The sequence below is a fragment of the Pygocentrus nattereri genome, chromosome 1 (assembly GCF_015220715.1).
Source record: "Pygocentrus nattereri isolate fPygNat1 chromosome 1, fPygNat1.pri, whole genome shotgun sequence".
NCBI lineage: Eukaryota > Metazoa > Chordata > Actinopteri > Characiformes > Serrasalmidae > Pygocentrus > Pygocentrus nattereri.
In genome coordinates, this window is record NC_051211.1 from 22,256,732 (window position 1) to 22,280,160 (window position 23,429).

The window sequence follows — 23,429 nt, forward strand, 5'->3', positions numbered from 1 at the left end:
CAGTCTGTAACTGTAGAACTACAAAGTGCAGCTATACAGTAAGTGGAGCTGATAAAATGGACAATGAGCGTAGAAACGTAGAAATGTTATGCCTGATTGGTGTATATTCTGTGTATGTACAGGGCAGTTCCTTCACATCACAAACAAAACATTCCATAATTTTACAGTTTCATCTGTTAAATCATGTATGATTCCTTTAAATCAAAAGAGAAAGAAACACATCTCTTAACTGATATCAGCCATTATTGATGGTCAGATTTAGAGGTATCACTGAAATATCATAATATAATGTGTCAATAACTTGTGATTTTTACAGCTGGGGCATCATCATGATTTAGACATGATATCCTGACAACAGAGAAGAACCTTACAAGGCTCCCACCTGAGAGCCCAGTTAATGACCGCTAAGCTCAAAGTCACATGTTTACTTTGATCACAGCAAGACAGGATAAACTGTGAAGAGAGCAGTGCATTTGGTTTTAAGAGGAAAAATATAGTGAAAAGATAAAGTCAGAACTTATAACTTAAATGTGGCATCAGAAAATTGCAGGGTGTGGACTGTCTATGTAGCATTAACTTTAACAAGTTAAAAGCTACTTAGAAAGCAAATGCTTTATTTACACTGTTATTGCTATTATTGATGCCATTAAATGAAATATCATTGAAAGTTGAGGAATGCTCAAAAACACCTGTTTGGAACATTCCACAGGTGAGCAGGTTAATTGGAAACAGGTGAGTGTCATGATTGGGTATGAAGGGAGCATCCCTGAAAGGCTCAGTTATTCACAAGTAAGGATGGGGCGAGGTTCACCACTTTGTGAACAACATTGTTGAGAACAACGTTTCTCAACGTGCAACCACATGGGCTCAGGAACACTTCAGAAAACCACTGTCAGTGAACACAGTTCGTCGCTCCATCTACAAGTGCAAGTTAAAACTCTGCCGTGCAAAGTGAAAGCCATATATCAACAATACCCAGAAACGCCGCCGGCTTCTCTGAGCCCGAGCTCATCTGAGATGGACTGACACAAAGTGGAAAAGTTGTGTCCTCCGCGCCAAAGAGGAAAAGGACTGTCCGGATTGTTTTCAGCACAAAGTTCAAAAGCCAGCATCTCTGATGGTGTGGGGGAGTGTTAGTGCCCATGGCATGGATAACTTGCACATCTGTGAAGGCACCATTAATGCTGAAAGGTACATACAGGTTTTGGAGCAACATATGCTGCCATCCAAGCAACGTCTTTTTCAGGGAGATCCCTGCTTATTTCAGCAAGACAATGCCAAGCCACATTCTGCACGTGTTAGGACAGCGTGGCTTCATAGTAAAAGAGTGCGGGAACTAGACTTGCCTGCCTGCAGTCCAGACCTGTCTCCCATTGAAAATGTGTGGCGCATTATGAAGCGCAAAATACGACAACGGAGACCCCGGACTGTTGAGCAACTGAAGTTGTACATCAAGCAAAAATGGGAAAGAATTCCACCTTCAAAGCTTCAAAAATTAGTGTCCTTAGTTCCCAAACACTTATTGAGTGTTGTTAAAAGGAAAGATGATGTAACACAGTGGTCAACATGCCCCTGTCCCAACTTCTTTGTAACGTGTTGCAGGCATCAAATTCAAAATGAGAGAAAATTAGCAAAAAACAATAAAGTTTATCCGTTTGAACATTAAATATCTTGTCTTTATAGTGTATTCAACTGAATGTAGGTTGAAAAGGATTTGTAAATCATCATATTCTGTTTTTATTTATGTTTTACACAATGTCCCAACTTCATTGGAATTGGGGTTGTACTTGCAAGTTTGTTTATCTATCAACTTTAAATCATCAACACACTCCCACCTGTACACATGCTCATGCACATGCACTCATGTACGCATGCACCCAGCAGCCCCAGCCAATAGCTCTGCTCACAGCCATAAAACAGTGGGTGATTTGGAACTGCTGCTGCAGAAGGACCAGCCAGAAAGGCTCACTGCCATGGAACCCTGTGACCCCTCCATCAAACGAGAGTGAATAGTAGGGTCATAGAGTTTAATTTAAAAGAAAATGTTGACACTTTCCATAAATCAATAAGATTATGAAAAAATAGCAACAGCTAGCAACAAACCACAATGTGAATCATAATCAAAATGAACATTCCCAAAGGAGTGGAACTGCCATGCTCTGCATCTTTGTCATCATCTGTACAGCAACTGAGGCCACAATGCATTCTGGCAGCACCCCCTACAATTAGCCTACTTTGTAGTAGGTCATCACTAAAAATGGCTGTGATTTGGTTGTAGGTACGAACCAACAGCTACGTGTACCATAGACCATCACATTCATGATACAGTAAAAGTAGTAGTAGTAGTAGTAGTAGTAGTAGTAGTAGTAGTAGTAGTAATAGTAGTAATAGTAATAATAATAATAATAATAATAATAATAATAATAATAATAATAATAATGACCATTTCTTCCACCAAAAAGTATTAGCTTTTGCTGTGTGGAGCCATTAAACCATCATAGTAGCTTAGCTTATTAATATTTGCAGGACTACCAAAAACTGTTATATTCCAGTAGGCCTGCAAACCATTCCACTTTCCATGTTGTTTGCTGAATTGCATTCTGTATATTTCTGGCTGATTCCAGATTGTTAAGTTCAGAATTAGATAGAAAGTGCAATTAGTAATGATTAGCTCCAGTATAAAGCAAGTAGCAAGAAGCAATGCTTCTTAAACATGCAGATTGTGCTGAAGCTAAACTAAACATTCAGATTAAGTCAGTGCTAAACTGCAACTTTTGTGCTGCTTTGTCTAATGATTTCATGTAAGATTTTCATTAAATGAGAATAAATGACACTGGAGTAAAGACATATCAACAGATCATTAATGTGAATGATAAAGCAGCAGTAAATGTACAGCAAAAGAACATTTTCTATCTATAAGTAACTGATGAAAAAGAACCAACCTGGGTGATTAGGGTTGCTGTGATTGGACGGCTGCTGGAAGCGAATAAGACCAGGCGATCCATGAGAGGACATGTGGTCAACGTTATCCTGAAACAGAAAACAGTGTTACAGGTCCCAGAACTTTTTCCTCCATGAAAAAGATGATAACTTGCATCCTCAGCTTGAAAGAGGAACACAGGCTCTCAAAAATACAGGCGTGACTGCAGTCAGAAATTGTGTGTATATGAAGTAAGAAGTGTAAATTTTCTTATATGATTTGTTTACCAACCAGTTCGGCAGACAGCTAAAAGGCTAATTCAGCTATAGTCAAAGTTAGGCTCTACGCTGAAATGATTACCGAAAGATACACTGTAAAATATACAAAAATACCTGAATGTCTGTTAAAAGCTTTGAATAACTGCATGTGGACTGGAAGAGTATAGTATTAAACCGCTTAAAGCTTGATGCTGATATGCTTATGATAACAACATAATAGCGCTAGTAGATATCAGCAGTGCATAAACAAAATAGACAAACTACAGATTTCCACATTAAGCAATTTCATGACAGATGTGGCAAATGCATATTTGTAATTATACAATTAAAACATCATAAAAAGTTCCATGACTACAACGTCCCATTTTTATATTGTAGCACACTTATCAGTGCTCAAAAAGGGTTCTCATTACATATAAAGTTTTTAATTTTATTTTAATGATTATTTATTGTATATGTATAACCACCTACACAGTACTGATACATTATAAAGATAAAAGTACTGGGACACACCCAGTTATTGAGTTCAGGTGTTTCAGACACACCCTTTGCTAACAGGTGGATAAAATTAAGCACACTGGCACGGTCATAGGATTCTGCCTCTGCCACAAGTCACTTTGTGAAATTCCTGCTAAATCTGCCCCGATTAATTGTACAAAACAATAGCTCAGCCCCGAAGCAGTAGACTGCACAAATTCACAGAGTGGGGCCAGTGAGTGCTAAAGTGCAAAGTGTCTATCCTCTGATGAATCACTCACTAAAGAGTTGCTCTGGAAGCAACATCAGGAAAAGAACTGTGTATCAGGAGCTTCACGAAATGGGTTTTCATGGCCTAGCAGCTTCACACAAGCCAAAGATGAAAATGCACAATGCCAAATGGGGTGGGGTAGTGATGTAAAGCATGCCACTACTGGACTCTGGAGCCATGGAAACTGTGGAGTGATGAATAAACCTTCTGGCAGTCTGATGGACGAGTCTGGGTTTGGCCAATGCCAGGACAGCATTGCCTGCCTGACTGCATTGTGCCAACTGTAAAGTTTGGCGGAGGAGGGATAATGCCATGGGGATGATTTTCAGGAGTTGAGCCTGGCCCCTTGGCAGCAGACCAAGACATTTTCACCAATATTATGTTTAAAACGTTGTTGTTTATTCTATGTTTACAATCTTTTCTGTTTCAGCATGACTGAACCCCAATGCAAAAAGCCTAAGTTCATAAAGGCATGGTTGGGTGAGTTTGACTGGCCCTTACAGAGCCCCCTGATCTCAACCCCATCAAACACCTTTGGGATCAACTAGAATGGAGATTGCAAGCCAGGCCCCCTCATCCAACATCATTATCTGACCTCACAAATGCTCTTCTGGATAAATGGGCAAAAAACTTACATAGATACTCTCATAGAATTACATAGATACTCTCCAAAATCTTGTAAAAATCTTCCCAGAAGAGTGGAAGCTGATATAGTTATAAAAGGGCACCTAACTCCATATTAATGCCTATGAATTTAGAATGGGATGTCATTAAATCTCCTGTGGGTGTAATGTGTAGGTGTCCCAATACTTTTGTCCATATAGTGTATTTAAAAAAATGGCATATAGCTTATTTTGCTTTAAACCTATAGCTTTTTTTTTTAATACATCATGATGACAATATTGGAGACTGTGAAAAAAGGTAATTATTGTGATATTTAAAATAATCAAAGTTACATCCAGTGGGTCTATCTGCACGCTGCAATGAGTGAAAAGAAGGGATTTCTTCTACATCTGAAAGACCAGATGTCACGTCCAAAATGACCGAGATGCATTTTCACAAATACACACACAGCTCAGCAATGAACAGACAAGCTCAGAAAGCGGAAAACAGATAAGTCATTCCCAAAATAAAAAAAATAAAATAAAAAATATCACACAATGGCCCTTAAACAGTTCTAATTTAAAGCAGCCTCATGAATCCAAAGAAGAAAGAAAAGAAAAGAAAAATATATGAAGCCACATTTTCAATTTCCAGTTTTCTAGGAAACCCAAGAACATGGGAAGCGGTTTCCAGGAATTGGTTCCTGCCAGAGGTCTCCTAGTTCCTCTTCTCTGGCGTCCAGACAAAAAAAAAAAAGAAAAATAAAAGGCAAAAAAACACAACATTTAAATTTATAGCTCTGAGAAGAGCGTCTCTAATGCCTTAGCCAGTGGAACATTAACATTAGTGCACTGGCCAGAAAGGAGGCAACAAGAGCCAACAAGACTTTTTAGGGTTTTTTATTTTTATATGCATGTCTCTGTCTAATCTATTGGTCAAAAAGTTGCCATTTCTAAAGAAATAAAGTATTTTAAGTGTTTGTGTACTTCCAGAGAGTCAGCCTGAGCAGAAACTGGGGCATTCTATTATCTGCAATGGCGCTGGGGAATAGGGGGGCAGAGGAATGTGAGGAGTGTATGCGTGTATGTGTGTATGTATGTATGTGTGTGTGTGTGTGTGTGTGTGTGTGTGTGTGTGTGTGTGTGTGTGTGTGTGTGTGTGTGTGTTTAATTTGGACGAGTTCCAGTCCTCGGGGCCATTATGTAAACTTTAACCCCCCAGCTGATTCTGCTGGCCTTGAGGATAGCATTTTTCCTAGAAAGAGGAGTCACATTACCCTGGCTGAGACTGTGTTTCTGACAAATAGCAATTAGAAAGCCAAACCATTAAGGGCTTGACCTGTGAACTACTGGCTATAAATCGGGGCGGGAGTGCTTTTAGGAGCCAAGGCAGCACACACACACACACACACACACACACACCCTAATACAATAGATTTAAGTAAGAAAAGCAGAAACACATGCCAGTAGGGATCAGCATTTCAGTGAAATTTCATATCTAAATTTGTAAGGCACTCGGAAAAAAACAATAGGACTACAGGCTCCCACACAGCAGACACCCCAGAGAGAGTGACGCCACTCAGCATCTTACTGCTGTTGTACTATATTAAACCCAGACCATCTATAATGACATTTGGCTCGAGATTTACACAGAAAAGACATTCAGGCAAAAAGACAAATGCTAATTGTCCATTTTCACCTCAGAAACATGACTAGCCAAGTCCCGTGAGATTTCACCTCATACTTTCTAACTCGAAAACAGTGACTTTGTGAAGAGTTAGCAGCATTACATTGAATCTATATATGTTGAGGGTAAAACGAAGTTGAGCTTTTTATCTGCACTTGTCTGCTATGTGCCATGGCTGTGCTACGTGCTTCCAATGCGCTATACCTGTGCTTTGTATTACCTGCTACTGAGCACCAAAGATCCCACAACATGGAGCTTCTCAGCTGGAGATTTGTAGCCTTTAGCAAGCTGCAGTAGTCTTCCTATGCTTTGTTCTTTGGACTAAACAAATAAACAGGCTCTGTACTATCCTCTGGTGGAATACAGAGTTCAGACAATGCATGTTATCTCTATATGTGAACGTAAGATGTTAATGAAGCTAGTTGGCACATACAAGTGCCACTTAACTACTGATTTTTTTTAACCTTCTTGAAATTTGACTCAAATTTCATCCATCTTTGGCACTAACAAACATACTGTTACCTTCATTACAAAAATCCAGTTTATATTCTTTAGAGATACCCTAACCACCTAACCAAGATATACACAAGTAAACAAGATATATATACTGCTAAAATGATAGGATGAATGAATGAATGGTTTTTGGCTTAGACAGTTCAAGATAAACTTTGACTGGTATATAGCCTTTACATTATGTGAAGTTTCTTTAAACAGTTTTTGCATACTTGCACATCTCAAAATTGGTTCTTTAAGGTTAGATTATACATATAGACATACACACACACACACACACACACACACACACACACACACAACATCTGCAAGAGTTCTCAGGCTCTTCAAAATGTGTAGTGTGGAGAAAGCCAGCAGTGGAAGAGGCCAAACCACCATGAGAGAGGGGGAGAGGGAAAAAAAAAAAAAAAAAAAAAAAACATGCCAGAAAAAATATGTGAGCCCAGCAAGCAGGCCTGCGCCCTTCACTGGGTCAAACACCCAGTGTGTGTGTGCCTCTATCTCTCTGAAATGTGCAGTTGAGTGCACACTGCACTGAAGCCAACGCACACATACATTCCCTGGATAGTCCTTAACAACCACACATCTCTCTATGGCTATAAACCTGGCTTTCTCAGCATTTGACCTTTCACCCTAATCCTCACCATACACTTAAATAAACACTCACCAATCTTATTAAACCAATGCACAATTACATCACGTCACTGACCAGCTGCAACCGGTACAGGCCAGCTGTCAACACAGGTGAGTCACAGTCTACTGGAAGTGTTATGATGAAAAGCTTCAGAGAAAGAATGGTATCAATTCATGCTTTTTATTGTTGGATTGCCTTTTTAAGATTATTACTATTATTATTTCATTTATTTATGTATTATTTCACTTATTTACTCATTTTATTGCATTATTCTGCAAAAAATTGGGACAGTATATGAAATGCTAAAAAAAAAGAAAGCAGTGATAAGTAAATTCTATCTGATCTGTATTAAATGAAAGTACACAAAACACAAAAGTGTATTGTTTTACTTTAGAACCATCACTTACCTTTGGGAATATACGTACATTCCAAATTTGATGCCGGCAACATATTCCAAAAAGTTGGGACAGGAGCATATTTACCATTGTGTTGCATCACCTGTATTTTTTTACAACATATATTAACCGTTGGGCACTAAAGACTCCAAATAATTCAGTTGTGAAAGTGGAATTTCTGCCATTCTTACAATATACAAATCATCAGCAGTGCAACCATACAGGGCCTTCATGGTCAAACTTTGAGCTCCATGAATCCACCGCACATTTTCAATGTAAAACTATTATGGACTTCAGACAGGCCTTTCTAGCACCTGCACTCTCTAATTAGCCATGCTCTTGTAACACGTGCAAAATGTGGCTTGGTGTCAAGTTGAAATAAGCATGGACATCCCTGAAAACATCAAATGGAAGACAGCATATGTTGCTCCAAAAATGTGTGTGTGTTTTTGGTGTTAATGGGGCTTTCATAGATGTACAAGTTGCCCAGGCCATTAGCACTAATACACTATAAAAACCATGACAGACATCGGCTTTAGAACTTTACGCTGGTCCTTTACTTCTTCAGTGCAGACAACAAGGTTGACTCATCAGACCACAATACACCTTTCCTCAATTCAGTCCAATTCAGATGAGCTTCAACCCAGAGAAGTTGGCAGCATCTGAACTTGGTTGACATATGGCTTCCACTGTTCATAGTACAGTTTCACAGAAGCTTACAGATCATCCATCCATCCATCCATTTTCTAAGCCGCTTCTCCGTCAGGGTCGCGGGGGGATGCTGGAGCCTATCCCAGCAGTCTTCGGGCGGAAGGCAGGATACACCCTGGACAGGTCGCCAGTCCATCACAGGCTTACAGATCATAGAAGCTTAAATTAAGCTTCATTGATAACGGTTTGTTGAAGTATTCCTGTGTGGTGAAATCCATCACAGAAGCATGCAGTTTTTTTTTTAACGCTAGGCTGTCTGATGGATTTAAGGTCATAGGCATTTATGCATTTTTCCAGATTCCCTGAAACTTTTGATAAGACTATGTACTGTAGAGGGTGAAATAACTAAAATCAAACACTTGTTGAGGAACACTGGGCCTCATTCACCCACCGTTCTTAAGAAGAAATTTCTTCTTAAAACCCATTTTGCAGTCGTAAGATTCTGACATACGCTAATGTCTTCTTTTTTGGGATTTATTCTTAAGTAAGAACAGAATCTATGCATATTCAAGAGCAAAAAGGCATTAACAATTTCACAGTTTAAGAAAACATTTTCTTAGGACCTTTTTCAAGAACAAATTTAGGGAATAAAATGCTATTTGTGAAGAAGTTGGATTTCTTACTGATGCACCTGGTGCACCTCAACCCATCCTTGTTCAAAATGTACTAGGCCTTTCCTAGATGCTCCTTTTATATCCAAGCATAATTACATAATCTCTTTAAAAAATGCTTGCTGAACATTTAACAATGTTTCTGGTCCTATTTTGAATAAGCATTTACTCTATATTGGAGGGGCTATGAAGGGCTGCCTTTCAGAGGTCAGTTCAGCCAAACCATGAGTGCTATTACAGAGGATGCAAATTTAAGTGTCAAAGTACACCAAAGTTTAAATTTAAGTCTGCACTACAAAACTGCTCATCATGGGGAACTTCACTGAAATTAATGCAATTTTGCAGAATAGCTGCAAACACAAGTGTGACTGAGCCTTTAGAAACAGAGGTTGGAAAAAACATTTTTTTTGTACATAAATGTTATAAGAGGATGTCAGGGAAAAAGTAAAATACAAAGAAGTAGGACATGACCCCTTTAAATACTGATTCACTGACTAAAGTATGTGAATGTGAATTAATATTAAGATTTAATTGTTTATAGTGAACGTGTCAGTACTTTGTCATTAAGGCATTAGTGTTGGTAAAATCTTTACAATCTTTAGTGGTTCATTTGAGTTTGAGGTATATTTAGAAAGGGAATGAGGGCAAAATAGTATGCAACACCCTCAGAGGGGATAAAAGTACAGTAGAAAGGATAAAGAGGTAGAAAGGGGGCAAGTAAAAGCCCAAGTACAAAGATGTACAGTTGTGGATAAAACCAATCAGACTGCCAGTGTGTGCAAGCTTGCAGCGGATGTTTGGGCTGCATTCCCGGCCTGGGATGACTCTGGGTCAGAGCCAGCGGCTCTCAGAAACCACCCCCTGACACCCTACAGAGTTATATAAGCCTGCAGAAAGAGGGCAGCCCCTACCCCTGCCCCTGCTGAGTACACCAAAGGCCCTGCCACGTTCGTTCCACCGCTGCGGAATTGGGGGAGGGTGGGCTGGTTGGGCTAGGGAGCTGAGAAAGTGGGGCAGAGGGAATAAGGTGATAAAAGTTCTTGAAGAGTCAGAAAGTGTAAAGGATGAGAAATTAAAAACTTAAGAAATAACAAATAAAAATTCTTGCTTAACTAATGCACACTGGCTTGGTACAAACCATAGACTTTTGTATGACTGGTATCGCCACCAATGCAACAGTCACAATGAACCATGATAATCTTGAGGGAGTGAGATGATGCATATTCATTTACACAGAGATGTTAAAAAAAAAAAAAAAAAAGGTAGACAGATACTGTACGCCAAGGTGGTATGGCGTGCACACAACCCCGGAGACTGATTAAGGAGCTGAAAAGCTTGAGTAAGAAAGACTGAATAGCCCAGCAAAACGTAGCTTTAGTTTTGGTTCATTTGCTTCGTGTTTATTTGGTGAATAAGAATGGCTGCTGCAAACCTGAACCCTGCCTCCAGCATCCTCCTTGTGTGTGGGGTAACGCATGACATGTGTGGCCACAGATATCATACTCTTGTCTGACACAGTGTTTCACACAGGTCTGTTCTTGTTGCCCCTACAGAAACAGCAGTCTGAGAGTAGACCATTCTTTGCCATACTGAGCAATAAAACACACCTGAATCTGTCGATAAGCAGAAGACTGGCTTGTAAGACTAGGGTTAGCTGGCTGTTTCAGCAGGCAATGTGGGACCAGTACCATAACAGAACTAACCTAAATTTCATGTTACACTTTCTTCTTTATTACGTCCAGTATTTTAATTTTATCCATTCTTTCTCTGAACTACAGTGCATCATGATACATTTACAGGGGTATCACCTTCTACCTTACACTGCATCTTTGTTTAATTTCCTTGCATCTCTTCCTCAGCTCTTAACTCCTCCCTCTGAGGATGCAAGGAACAGACGGAAGGACAAAATGTGAGGATGGAGGAATCAGCCCCAAAAGAGGAGGAGGGGACGTCCCTCACTCAATCATCACTTTCATCCCTTCTTTCTGTGCTTAACAGATCTGGCAATAACAAAAACACTTGTTCTATTTTCAAATGACTTTTCACATGGACACATTTTGAGCAGTCATGGGCTGGAGGTTAGGGAACTGGCCCTGTGACCGGAAGGTTGCCAGTTCGATCCCCAGTGCTGACAGTCCATGACTGAGGTGTCCTTGAGCAAGACACCTAACCGGCAATTGCTCCCCGGGCGCCGTGGATAGGGCCGCTCCGGGCAAGTGTGCTCACTGCCCCCTAATGTGTGTGTATTCACTAATGTGTATGTGGTGTTTCACGGATGGGTTAAATGCTTAGATGGAATTTCCCCGTTTGTGGGATTAACTTAACTTAAAGAGCAAACAGCCATATGGGAAGGTTTGAACACCAAAAGATTTTTTTTTCAATTTCGTTGTGCAAGTGTATGAGTACAATGTGCAATGACAAAGTTCATTCATTCATTTTACTAGAACTGAACCACATCAACAACGTAATTACCCTCATCATCCTTTCACAGTATCGTCTCACAAACTGTAATCATCCAAACATTGCACAGGATGCAGGCAGAGAAGTTATACCACAGTTCTATGTCATGCAATACAATAAAAAAGGCTGGTGTGACATAATGCAGACCTGCATAGAGAGATCAGTGTCTGGCTGGCTGCTAAGCACAGTGTTTAGATTTTTCGCCTGGCTTGTGTCAGTACCACTGGCACATTACCATGAAACAGACACAGACCATGAAAATCTCACAGGAGCAGGGTGGTGGCAGCCTTCAGAGCCAGGTGCTGCAGTTGCTTTCCAAGGGTTGTAGAGGCTGAGAGAGGCATTGACAATGCTCATTAGTTAAAAGCTCCACGGACAGAAACTGTGAACTCAGCACCACAAATTCAATGTGTAATGTTTTTGCTCAACATTTTCACATTTACAGTTAAAACTTATATTCTTCAAACAAATGTTACTGATATGATTTCTAATATGAGAACACCAAAGAAAAAAAAGAAATCATGTTTAAAATGAAAAGAAAAAAAATGCAGCACATCCATAATCACCTCCTGCTGTCAAGTCTGTTGCATCTGCTTTGTTTCTGAGGTAGCCGACATAAAGAATCTGCCAGTCTTTTGGGGTTAGCCTTAGCCTATCACTACAGAAACAAGGCCTGGCTGGCCTTGTCCAGAAAGAAGGCTGTGGACAGGCTAGTACTGAAGATATTTCAAAACCTCCAAAAGTGTCTGACAGTCAGAAGGACAAGTGTATGGGACATGTAGACGAGACAAATGACTTGAGAAATTCAAAGCTGGCAGATGGCAGAATGTAACTGCTATTTTGAAATTGGAAGCTTAATGGAGTTGACACAAACTTTAGCCTTGCAGATGTTCAGTAAAACTGTATGTCTGTATGTCTTCAACTCCACCTCTGACTGGCTACTCTTTGCAACCAAGAGATGTAACTGAAATCGATATTATACACACAGAAACTGATCTAAGTCATTTTTGAGTGTCACAGGCTGAAGGACAGAGGATAGAAAAATGCCTTTACTCATTCATGGATGCAGAAGTATTGCTCATTAAGGTGTGAGGGGACAAGAAAAAGTGAATAAAAAAACAACAACAAAAAATATTGCTAATTGCATAAGTGTTACACCCACTAAAGTATGTTCTGTATGTGCTGTAAAGTTTAACAAAAACGTTTGAGATGTAGAGGAAATACCAGCAGGAGAGACAGAGAAAAAGCGACACCCAGGAATGCTAAAAATCTCAAGCAGCAGTCAAGTTAAAGGAGAGAGCTGGAGAGGGGAGTGAAAGATGTCGAGAGAGGGCTGACTGCGCAGCTCCAGTATAAATAGCAGCGGCCACCACTTTGCATGTCAGCTGTGCAGTGCCATGGCAGCACCATGGCGACGACAGGCATGCGGGTCAGGAGTGTGTTTGTGCATGTGCATATGCCACTTCGACCACGGGCCGAAGGAATGCTGTACTTAACATACAGTGCTCAAGTTAGCTTGCTTAGGCTGCGAAAACATCTGGACATGGTCATTTGGGGAATAGCACAACAGCATGTCTAGTCTGAGCTAAAAGGAATTTGCATGGAGAAGCTCCATTAACAACATGAGCCTGTGTCTTAAAAACAGCTCGGAGTTCTTGACAGAAACAACTCTATGGTTACCCGACTGCTGGAGTTCTGCTTTGAAGTTTGTACTGTGAGTCAGTGCAGAGATGTTGCTACAGGTCAAATGGAGTGTACCTGGTAGTTTGGGTGGTGGAGGAAGTAGTCTGGGCATCCAGCTACAGCCATGCTCTTCTGAGGCTCCCCAGGCAACCAGTGCTACACATTCACCTGATGAAGAAAAGCAGGATGAGACAACAATAATTTAATGCATCAGCTATGAACTTTAACATGGGGAAGCACCAATCATGAATTTCATGAATTTATGAATTCACATTTTATTCTGAAAGTCCCTTTCCTGTATTTTATATTAGTCAAAGGTGCAATATATATATATAAAAACATTATTGCTTTTAATTGGAAAAATTTTATTTAATTTTAATTTAATTTTAATTTTAAAATAAACTAGCAATTAAAAGCCACAAATGAAAAATATGTTGCCAATTCAAACAACATGAGTCAAATTTTAGTTTAATAAAGGAAGAAGCAACTCACTATTTTGCACAAGCAATGCACTAAGCTACAATATTTCTGTGTTGGTGCAGCTAAGAGGCTGTCACAATCAGGAATTGTTTTCTGACAATTATCACATCATTAATTGTGATTAACGATTGTCTGATGTTCGTTTCACGCAACTATTAAATGTACAAGTCTAAAGTGGCCACGCCTGGTTAGCCACCTCGCTTCCTAGTCGTGTTTACTTACACGCACTTTATTAACAACACCTCCAGCTGCATATTCATGCAATTATCTAATCAGACAATAATGCTGCACCGGTGCAAAGCTTAAAATCATGCAGACACAGGCAAGCAGCTTCAGGTGATGTTCACATCAACTATGAGAATGGGGGAAAATGTGATTTAGACAATGATATGAGTGTTGGTGCCAGGCGGCTTGGTTTGAGTATTTCTATAACTGCTGATCTCCTGGAATATTCACACACACACACACAATCACTCCATAGAGTTGACTAAAATGATGCAGTGACCATTAGTTTGAGCTGAAGAATCCAAACCCTAACTTAACCAGGGGACCAGCCATATGTCTGGAGAAGTGAAGTGTGCACAGGTACCAGACACCTAGCCCAGACACTGGGCTGATGCAGTTTTATAGCAGGACTGATGCCAAGATTAGGCTCAGCTTATACATGACAAGTGACAGGTGAGAAAGACATGACCATGTAGGGATAAACAAGAGTGGAAAGAAGAATGTTCTAAACACTGCCACAGTACAGGCACAAACAATACTGAAAATAATGACATAAAACACAACACTAAACACATTACAGAGCAGTACATTTCTACGTTCTCCCCTTAGAACATACTCTAAAATGTATCAATCTATCCTTTCCTCTTATGGAGAAATGTGACCAGTATTTCCCCTTTTCTATACATCCTAAAGACAGATCTCTTTTCCTTCAGTTCACGCTCAAGAAAATCGGGACATAAAGTGTTTCTATGTTCATAAGGAACATCCATGCTGGTGTAGTTTAGTCATTAAACACTTATAGTAATTTGAGGTAAGAATAAATAACAATAGTCACCATTTTTATAGCTATGAACTATAAAGTTGTGATTAGTATTGCCAACTTGTATACTGCCAGCCAACATTCCAGGAGCTATCAGCATTTGGATTATAACAGGCAGCTCTATTTGACTTGAGACATCTAACAATAGGCAACGACCAGTTATACCATCTACCATCATTTGCTATTAATCTCATGGTTTCAGAAGCGAACTGATCTGTACATAAAGCTTGTACAAAAATATTAGACCTTGGGATCACATGACGAACAAAACAACCATCTCCTCCTAAGGTATGATTTTGTGCTCACAGAATGGCCTGGACACAGACCATGTTGTGGTCACAAACAATAAACACAACACTAAACAACTTACAGAGCAATACATTTCCACAGAGCTGTCAGAAAGGCTACAGTAACCACTCTGTACAAATGTGGCAAAAAGAAAAGCATCAAAGAATGCACCACACATCAAACCTTGAAATGGATGGACTACAACAGCAGAAGGTTACTGCTTTCTGTTGAGGCACACAGATGTTATAGTCAGAATTTTGCTCCAAAAGCATGCATCCATGGACCCAGCCTGCAATGTGTGGACAGTCCAGGCTGATGGAGGTGGTGTAATGGTGTGGGGAATGTTTTCTTGGTACATTTTCAGCCTGTTAGTACCAGTGCTTGAATACCAGTCTACTTGAGTATTGTTGCTAGGTATGGGCATCCCCTGATCACCACAATTTTATTTATTTATCTTCTAATATCCATTTTCAACATGACAATGTACCATGTCACAAAGCAAAATTTATCTCAATCTGGTTTCATGGGCATTACAATGAGTTCAGTGTTCTTCTGTGGCCTTTTTAAGTCACCGCATCTAAATCCAACAGAACAGCTTTGGTACATGGTAGAATATGAGATTCACAGCATGAAAGCTGACCTAAAAAATCTGCAGTTATGTTAACATGATCCAAGATTGAAAAGGAATGACAAATAAGCATGACAAATAAACAAAAAAAATCCCTGCCTAACTCACTCAATTCACATGTTGCTTTTTGCAGCATAATATGTGAAATCACAGCAGTGGAAAATGACTGCAGTCAGTTTAAATAACTGCCATCATCTGAAAGCATTGCTTCACTATACATGCCAATAAGCTAACCAGAGTCAGAATGCTGATGAGCGGATGCTTCCCATTATTAAACATAAGCATACATTAAACATGCATTTAAAAACTGGTATCTCCAATGAATAGTCGAATAAAAGTCAAGCACAACCCTATTATATTATTGAATTGCATGTTTCAGTATATTGCAACATATTGCCCCAACAAGAGATGATGCAAAGATGCAAAGGCTAATAATCAATTAGTGTTTTGAAGATTTTCTGTTTTTACATATCGTTGCTCTTTAGGGATTAAATAGCTTATTTTTCCCTAGAATGTGTCTATGCAGTACCACTGTAAAGAAAAGGTTTTTCACAAATTGAGTTGTTTACTGTCATTTAATTAACATGTCATGTGTAGAGGAGCTTGAGGCACAGGTTCAAATACCAGCAGTACGACACGCTGTCCTGTGGCTGGAGGCCATCAAGAACATGGCCTTGTTCCCATCCCTGCATCACCAACTTACAAGATAGAAAATCAAGCCATGATTGCTGCCTGTTAAAACTAAGTGATTAATGTAGTTTAAGTAAAACTGACAGAGAAGTGGAGTCTTCATTAACTAAACGACAAAGAGTGAGTGGAAATGAGAGGAAAATAATTCAAAGGTGCTAAATGTAGAGAAATTACAGAAATGTATAATGTAAAAAAAAGGTATATAGTACATACACACTATACATATAGAACTACACTGTAGGTACATGAATGTCTTGATAAAGAACAGTGCTCCTGTGCATTTCTTATAGTACTTATCTGTGTTTTACAGAGAGAGAGAGAGCGAGAGCGAGAGCGAGAGCAAAAGAGAGAGCGAGAGAGAGAGCGAGAGAGAGAGAGAGAGAGAGAGAGAGAGAGACACAGACAAAGAGAGAGCAAGAGCTTGAGAGGCATGAGAGACGTGCCAAATGCCTCAAATTCACTTCCAAAGCTAAAAACTGCCCAGGGTTGCCCAACACACACACCTCATTATGTCATTCAACAAGTTCTAACCAGAAGTCATTTTTGCCATAAATGAGAACATAATGGTCCTTACTCAGTTTCATCTTTGCCTTGCCTGCATAGGCAATTTCATGTCTGGTCATATCTAAAAAGAATACCTCAACAACATGAAACATGCTTTATTTGATTAAATAGTCTAAATAATGAACTATATATTCAATAATACTTCTCCCAATCCAAATCCATGTAGAAAAATCATAAATGTGCTGTTATAATTATAATTTGACAAAAGCACTTTCATTCCATTACTGGTAGGACTTCTTAGATATGCAATGGCTCGCGTCAATGGGCCACCTAAATGCATTCCTTTATATGCTCACTACCACAACATCTGCACAAATTAGGGCATGTTTCATGTAAATGATGCATGAATGAGGGGTAAATTGAGGTGTGTTGCCTGCAAATGAAATGTAAATAAGGGTCTAGGGGGCAGGTGCTAGTTTCCATTTCCATGAAAAAGATTCATCAGCTGCGCTCATATCATCCCTTGTTTCAATGCCGTACAACGGTTCCACTGTTCAAGCTGCAAAGTGGAACTTATGTGGTTCCAGCTATTTCAATCGGTCCTCGTTTCTACATGACTTGATCAAGAAGGATCCACAAGTTTACCTTGTGTAGTAACAGAATATGCTTTCACTGTTATAATCACCGGCGGCACAGTGGCGTGCTGGGTAGCGCTCTCGCCTCACAGCAATAAGGGCCTGGGTTCCATTCCCCGGTCGGGCGACCAGGGCCCTCTCTGTGTGGAGTTTGCATTGCATGTTCTCCCTGTGTCTACGTGGGTTTCCTCCCACAGTCCAAAGACATGGCTAACTGGACATGCTCCATTGCCACTAGGTGGGAGTGTTTGTGCGATTGTGTGTGTCTGTCTGTCTGCCCTGCGATGGACTGGCGACCAGGGTGTATCCTGCCTTCCGCCCAATAGGCTCCAGCACGACCCTGAGGGAGAAGCGGCTAAGAAAGTGTGTGTGTGTGTTATATCACTGTATATCTCCTGCTAATATGACGCAGCTCTGTTTTGGGTTGTGCTGTGCACAAAACAACAAATGTTCAGCTGGGGAAAGCCGAGGGAAGCAAAAGTAGTATTATCGGATCAACACAAAGCAAAGGCAAACTTCCTTGCTTCGTGTCCAAACCAAAACACAGTGAAGTAGGGAGAGTGTAGGGAGAGTTTTGAGAAAGACAGAACAAGTACAGTTAAACTCCAGCATCCTCAGACACAGTGTTTGGCTCATCCTGGTATTTCTCTCACCTCTGACTTTAGGGCTCTATTCTCTGTATGGTCTTGTTTCTCCCTCTTGCGCACAAACACAAACTCTCTTGCACACATACATGCACATACAGCTGAAATGCCCACCCTCACAGAATGGTCCAATTTGAGCTAGATGTTACAGCCCAGTCAAGAGAAGCACACTAGATATTCCAGTGGCTTTCACCTAGTCACCTGTCTCTTTAATGTATACGTCTGTCTGTCTGGCCACCCTGCAATGGACTGGTCCCCTGTCCAGGGTGCATCCTGCCTTCTGTCCAATGACCGCTGGGATAGGCTCCCCCCGCGACCCACAAAGATAAGCATATCGTCATATTTAAGTGTGCTCTCTGTGGAGGATGTGTTCACTTATTTTCACTAAGAAAAAAATCAAGAAAACGTAATTTGACTTGGGGGTAGAGGTCTCCAGGCTCTCTTAATCTTCAGGAATCATCAGGATTCAAACATACAATCTCCAAACACTAGTCTGAAACCTCAAAAGGTACACCTACGCAGGAGAGCTAGGCCTAAAATACGTCTTAAAGTAAGACATCCGTCAGAATGTAGGGCTGAATGATTTGGGGAAATTTTAAGTCAAGAAGACCAAAACATCTACTTTTATCTTAGACTTGAATGCTGAGTTCAGGGTACTACATGACCAGCTAGTTATGATATTGTCAATAGAGATGGGTAGAGTGGACTGAACCCATGCTCAACTACTAAAATAATGACTTAAACCCCACCAAAAAAAAAGTAACCAAAAAAAAACACAAGAGTAATTTATAGACCTGCAGTGGAACTTCAGCATCTACCACTACAGGAACGTAAGCTTGCTCAGCTCTAATCTTCCCGTTTTAGGATTGTTTTTGGTCTACAATAAAATGCTAAAGCTCCAAACTGAGCAATGCAGGTGTCGTTACCAACAAGGCCTAATGAAATTACTTACTACTTCCTTTTTGTGCTTAAACATGAATGGCTGAAATGTAATTGATCCAAAAAGATCCCTTCACTCACAAACATACTGGAGCAAAAATAAAGAATTACAATTAGAAAATACTCGAGAGCACTTAAATGTAACTAGTTATCACCCACTTCTGGTTGTTGTGTATCTATCATGCGGGTGTTTCATTGCTTATGGTTGGTTCAACTCATGTCTAGGCAGTTCACAAGCTTACGGGGTCATAGATCACAGTAGTGGTACTGTCATGGCATTTCTGACAAGCACACAGAAGAATAAAGGCTACTGAAGAAACTACTTTGAAACAAACAAACAAGGCAAAGTAATGTTACTTGAATGCCCATTACAAGTTTTAAATGTAGGTGTTTAAACCAGTGATAGGCTGATGTTCATTATGCTAATTGACATTCATTTCAGCTATTGGCCCTATGTGAATTGCAATGTTGTGTTAGCCAAGATTAATCCATTTAATGTTCAAAAGAGTTGCAGTTTTCTTTAAATACTTCCACCAGAGAGGTCTTCTATACGTATATACTTCTATATTGTGCTGCAGTTGCCCCATTTTGGAGGCCTCTTCTAAACATAATTTTAATAAAAACATGCAGCTGATCTGTGTTCTTTAAACACTGATGACATACAATATGCACTCACAAAAGCTTCCTGTTCCCATCTTTTCTTCATTGATTTGTCCTATTGCCACCCCAAGTATACAGAGTTCCTATGGAGTGTAAAGCACGCTGGCTGGACTGACAGCACAGCAGCTGTCCAAGGTTACAGCTGGGCTCCGTACGCAGGCGTGACATGTGGTACACATGTGTAGAATGTTATGATGTCACAATCCACGTGGAAGACTATTTCACAGAAATAGGAATGTCAAGCTGTTGGCGCCGCTCACTGCACAGCTATTTGTCACTTATGTAAAGCTGTATTGCCTCTATACTTGCCAAATCCACAAAAGCAATTGAGTAATTGAGTTAGCATATTCTTAGAAATCTTTTAAGGGCCCATATCATGTAAGATAAAGGGCCAAAATCATTTCTGAAATAAATGAGTTTGATGTAGCGTTTAAACAGTGCTAAAATTTAAAAATGCACTGTACACTCCCATCTTTTGTGGACAATAAGCAGCAAAAACGGGCAGTTACGCAAAAGTTTAAAGTGACATGCTTTGTTTAATTTTCAAAGTGGCAACAGGTTTATAGAATCCTCTATGCAGAACACACTGATTTGCCTACTTGAAACTTTGGAGAAAAATAAAACAAATAATAAAATGTGGCCTATGATAAAGATATGGTAGATTTTACACTGTTGCAACAGATTATATATTGTTAAAGTCCTCAAATAAATAGAAAGTGTGCATTAAACTAGCAGAAAAATGCCATTTTTAAGTGTGGTCTCAGTAGAGAATGTGTAAACTTTTATTTACTTTTTTTTATTTGACTAGGTGTGAATTTTTCCATACAACTGTATGTGTCTAAGTAAAGTGTGTCTGTGTGTAAACAGGTGGGGAAGGAGTAGAGCAAAGGGAGGTCAGTTTGTTGGCAAACATTCAGTGGCCCTTATCTGCCTCTAGCTTTAACCCTATATTAACTAATAAACCCAACATCAATGACACATTAAGAAATCGTTCCTTTAAACTCAATAGCTTACACACATGTATGGTCGGTATAGTAACTTTTGTAACACTTTCCATGTGCTACTGTTTTTTTCCATCACTATATAGAAGAAACATGATGTCGCCTTTTTTATTAGATGTACCGTGATAGCTTTTGACTGAATGTGCACAAACATTCAGAGAGGAATTCAGGTCAATAAGAGATTACTATTGATTTATTTAATCAGAGTGAAGATGACTATTTTATATATTTACTTTCTCAAAACGGTAGTTTGCGACTGCAATAACTCATAATAATTCAGCATTATTAAATGGTTAAACAGGACTTAGTTTAAGTTTAACATAGTACGCAGAGTTTATAGTACAAAGTAATATAAAATGTCAAAGTTAACGCCACATTTTTTTTTAAGCTTTTAATGTTTTTTTCCAAGTTGGACACTTTAAACCATTTGTAATTCTAGCCTGAAGCCCTGCTGCCCTACGCTGTTGCTATGAACTGGAAATAACTTTGGATTTATCTGGGGCTGCAACAACTAATCTGTGTTACCGGTAATGTGGATAATAAAAATCGTTGGCAGCGAACCTGGTTATGGATTGCTTGGCTTGATGACATCTGCACTCCCCCATTTACATCACTTGCCTGAAAGAGGGAAGAGGGAACACTTCAGTTTAACAATCTAAAAAGATGATTTCCTGTAAGATGCATAAAACCAAGTTCCCCTGGCACAACAGCATGACCGCAAATGGTGAGGATCTAGAGAAACACACTGGTGGCACATAAGGTCAGCATGGAGAGCAACTGGTGAAAGCAAAACGGTAGTTAAAAGATAAAAACAGTGTGTCATTGTCTGCTTTACAGTGAGCTCTGTTTTGGTTTAGCAAGATAAACCGTTTTCATTTAAACTGCACAACTAAATTATACTTATTCATTGTTCGTGCATTAATGCACACAGATTTGCTCTTTGTCATGGCTATTTTGTATAGGTATACTGTTTCATTAGATTTTGGCTTTCAGCTCGCATGAAAATATTGTTTCAGGTCACTAAACATAATTGATATCCAGTATAGAGATTATGGTTAGTTCATGTGAACCTAAGATTACTGAATTATTAAAAGCAATAAATATACTGACAGCGCTGAGTATGTTTACTTAAACAATGATAAACAAATGCACTGCTTTTAAACAAAAAAAAAAGTCTTTTGGTTCAAATGTGAGCAAATAAGACACATGCAGTGAATCACAACTTATTTCACAAAACAATGCAATTTATTCTGATTAATTATTTTAACCATCCCTAATAAAGGTACTTGAAAATTAAGAGTATCGCCATTTAGTGCACAATGGAGTATGCTTCTCTATTATACTCTGTTAAAGGTATTTGGTCCTTGGCAGGCAGCAGTGGAATGGTGGGGAGATCAAAGGAGTTAGTGCCCCGAGACGGACTGGCACTTGGTTAGCGAGAGGCGGGAGAGAGATGTGTGTGTTCTACCGTCTCAAAATCGGGTCAGAGTCGATCTTCCCTAGACCACCCCAGTGACCACACACTGGGTGAGAGAGAGAAAAAGAGTGAAATAGAGAGACTAAACCAGAAAGGAAAACTACAAAGAGGTACAGTCTGCACACAGAAGAAAAGGTTACCATAGACACCATGATGTGAACAAATGAAATCATCATCAGCAAAACACCAAATGTTGGAATTTCTTATGGAATACATTGAACAAGCTTCCGAAGCTTCTTGACAACGGCCTTCCTCCTCAGGACATCATGTGGTGTTTTGCTTGAAGCTGCTGGAAAAACTGTCTCATTGACCACTCTGGATATTCTCAAATTGTATTCTGTTTGGTTAAGATTTGGAGTCTGATAGGGATGGTGCATCATGCTCAGCAAATAATTTAGGATGATGGTACAACGGACCCTGTGATGGGCTGGAGATCTGTCCAGGGTGTATCCTGACGGAGAAGTGGCAATGTACAATGGACCAGTTATCTGAGGAATCACACTTTCTAATTGCCTGGGATCATGGGTTCCAATATAAAGCAACATTATGTAGGATTTGGAGACCTCTCTGGTGGAACTATGTAAGTGCATGCGACATGCCAAACATTTAGTTGGTTGTGCTTCAAACCCCCAAAAAGTGATGAATCTGATCCTTGCAAGAGCACTAAAAGAGAGAAAACATTGGTCCTTTCATCTGAAAATTGAGTTTAATTTTCACTGATGTGTTTGGGGGTCCCAGAGAGCACAACTGGCCTGGGTGGGTAAGATGGCCCTCCCTCTCTCCCGATCGCTCAGCATGATGCTAGCCACCACAGGTGTCTGTTAAGTGACATAACAGCTAACAACATAACAAGAGTGTTCAGCTGTCCAATGATGTATCAGCAACAGTTCGACAATATGCAGTGGCTGGCTGCATATGCCTTAAAGGAATCTTGGTTTTTGCCTTCACCCTCCTAGCACTGGTGGTATCATGTGATTAAGTAAGTCATAACTATTGGGTAGATTTGGACACAACTAAATTGGGGAGAAAACTGAAGAAGAAAAACAAATGAAAAAGTAAGTTATCTACTACTGTCATCATATAACTATCAAGTCAGACCTTCTTTCTGAGCCTGTGTGATGTTAATACATAAAAACTTTTAATTAAGTGACCCTTATTAGTTCCACAACACGGACATTTCACCTTTGCATTTAATC

General features: G+C 39.7%; 1 protein-coding gene across 2 annotated transcripts in view; it reads right to left on the reverse strand.

The window, feature by feature from the left end:
* grb10a (growth factor receptor-bound protein 10a) overlaps window positions 1-23,429 on the reverse strand; it is an 81,968-nt gene that overhangs the window by 52,995 nt on the left and 5,544 nt on the right. Inside the window, exons 2-4 of one of the 2 annotated variants that reach the window (XM_017720053.2) lie at window positions 21,318-21,374; window positions 13,318-13,410; window positions 2,943-3,030 (exon numbers count right to left, since the gene is read on the reverse strand). In XM_017720053.2, coding sequence (XP_017575542.1) covers window positions 2,943-3,030; window positions 13,318-13,368 — 139 coding nt within the window. In that variant the 5' untranslated portion in view covers window positions 13,369-13,410; window positions 21,318-21,374. The remainder of the gene's footprint in view (window positions 1-2,942; window positions 3,031-13,317; window positions 13,411-21,317; window positions 21,375-23,429) is intronic. The other variant, XM_017720052.2, reaches the window with a different exon arrangement.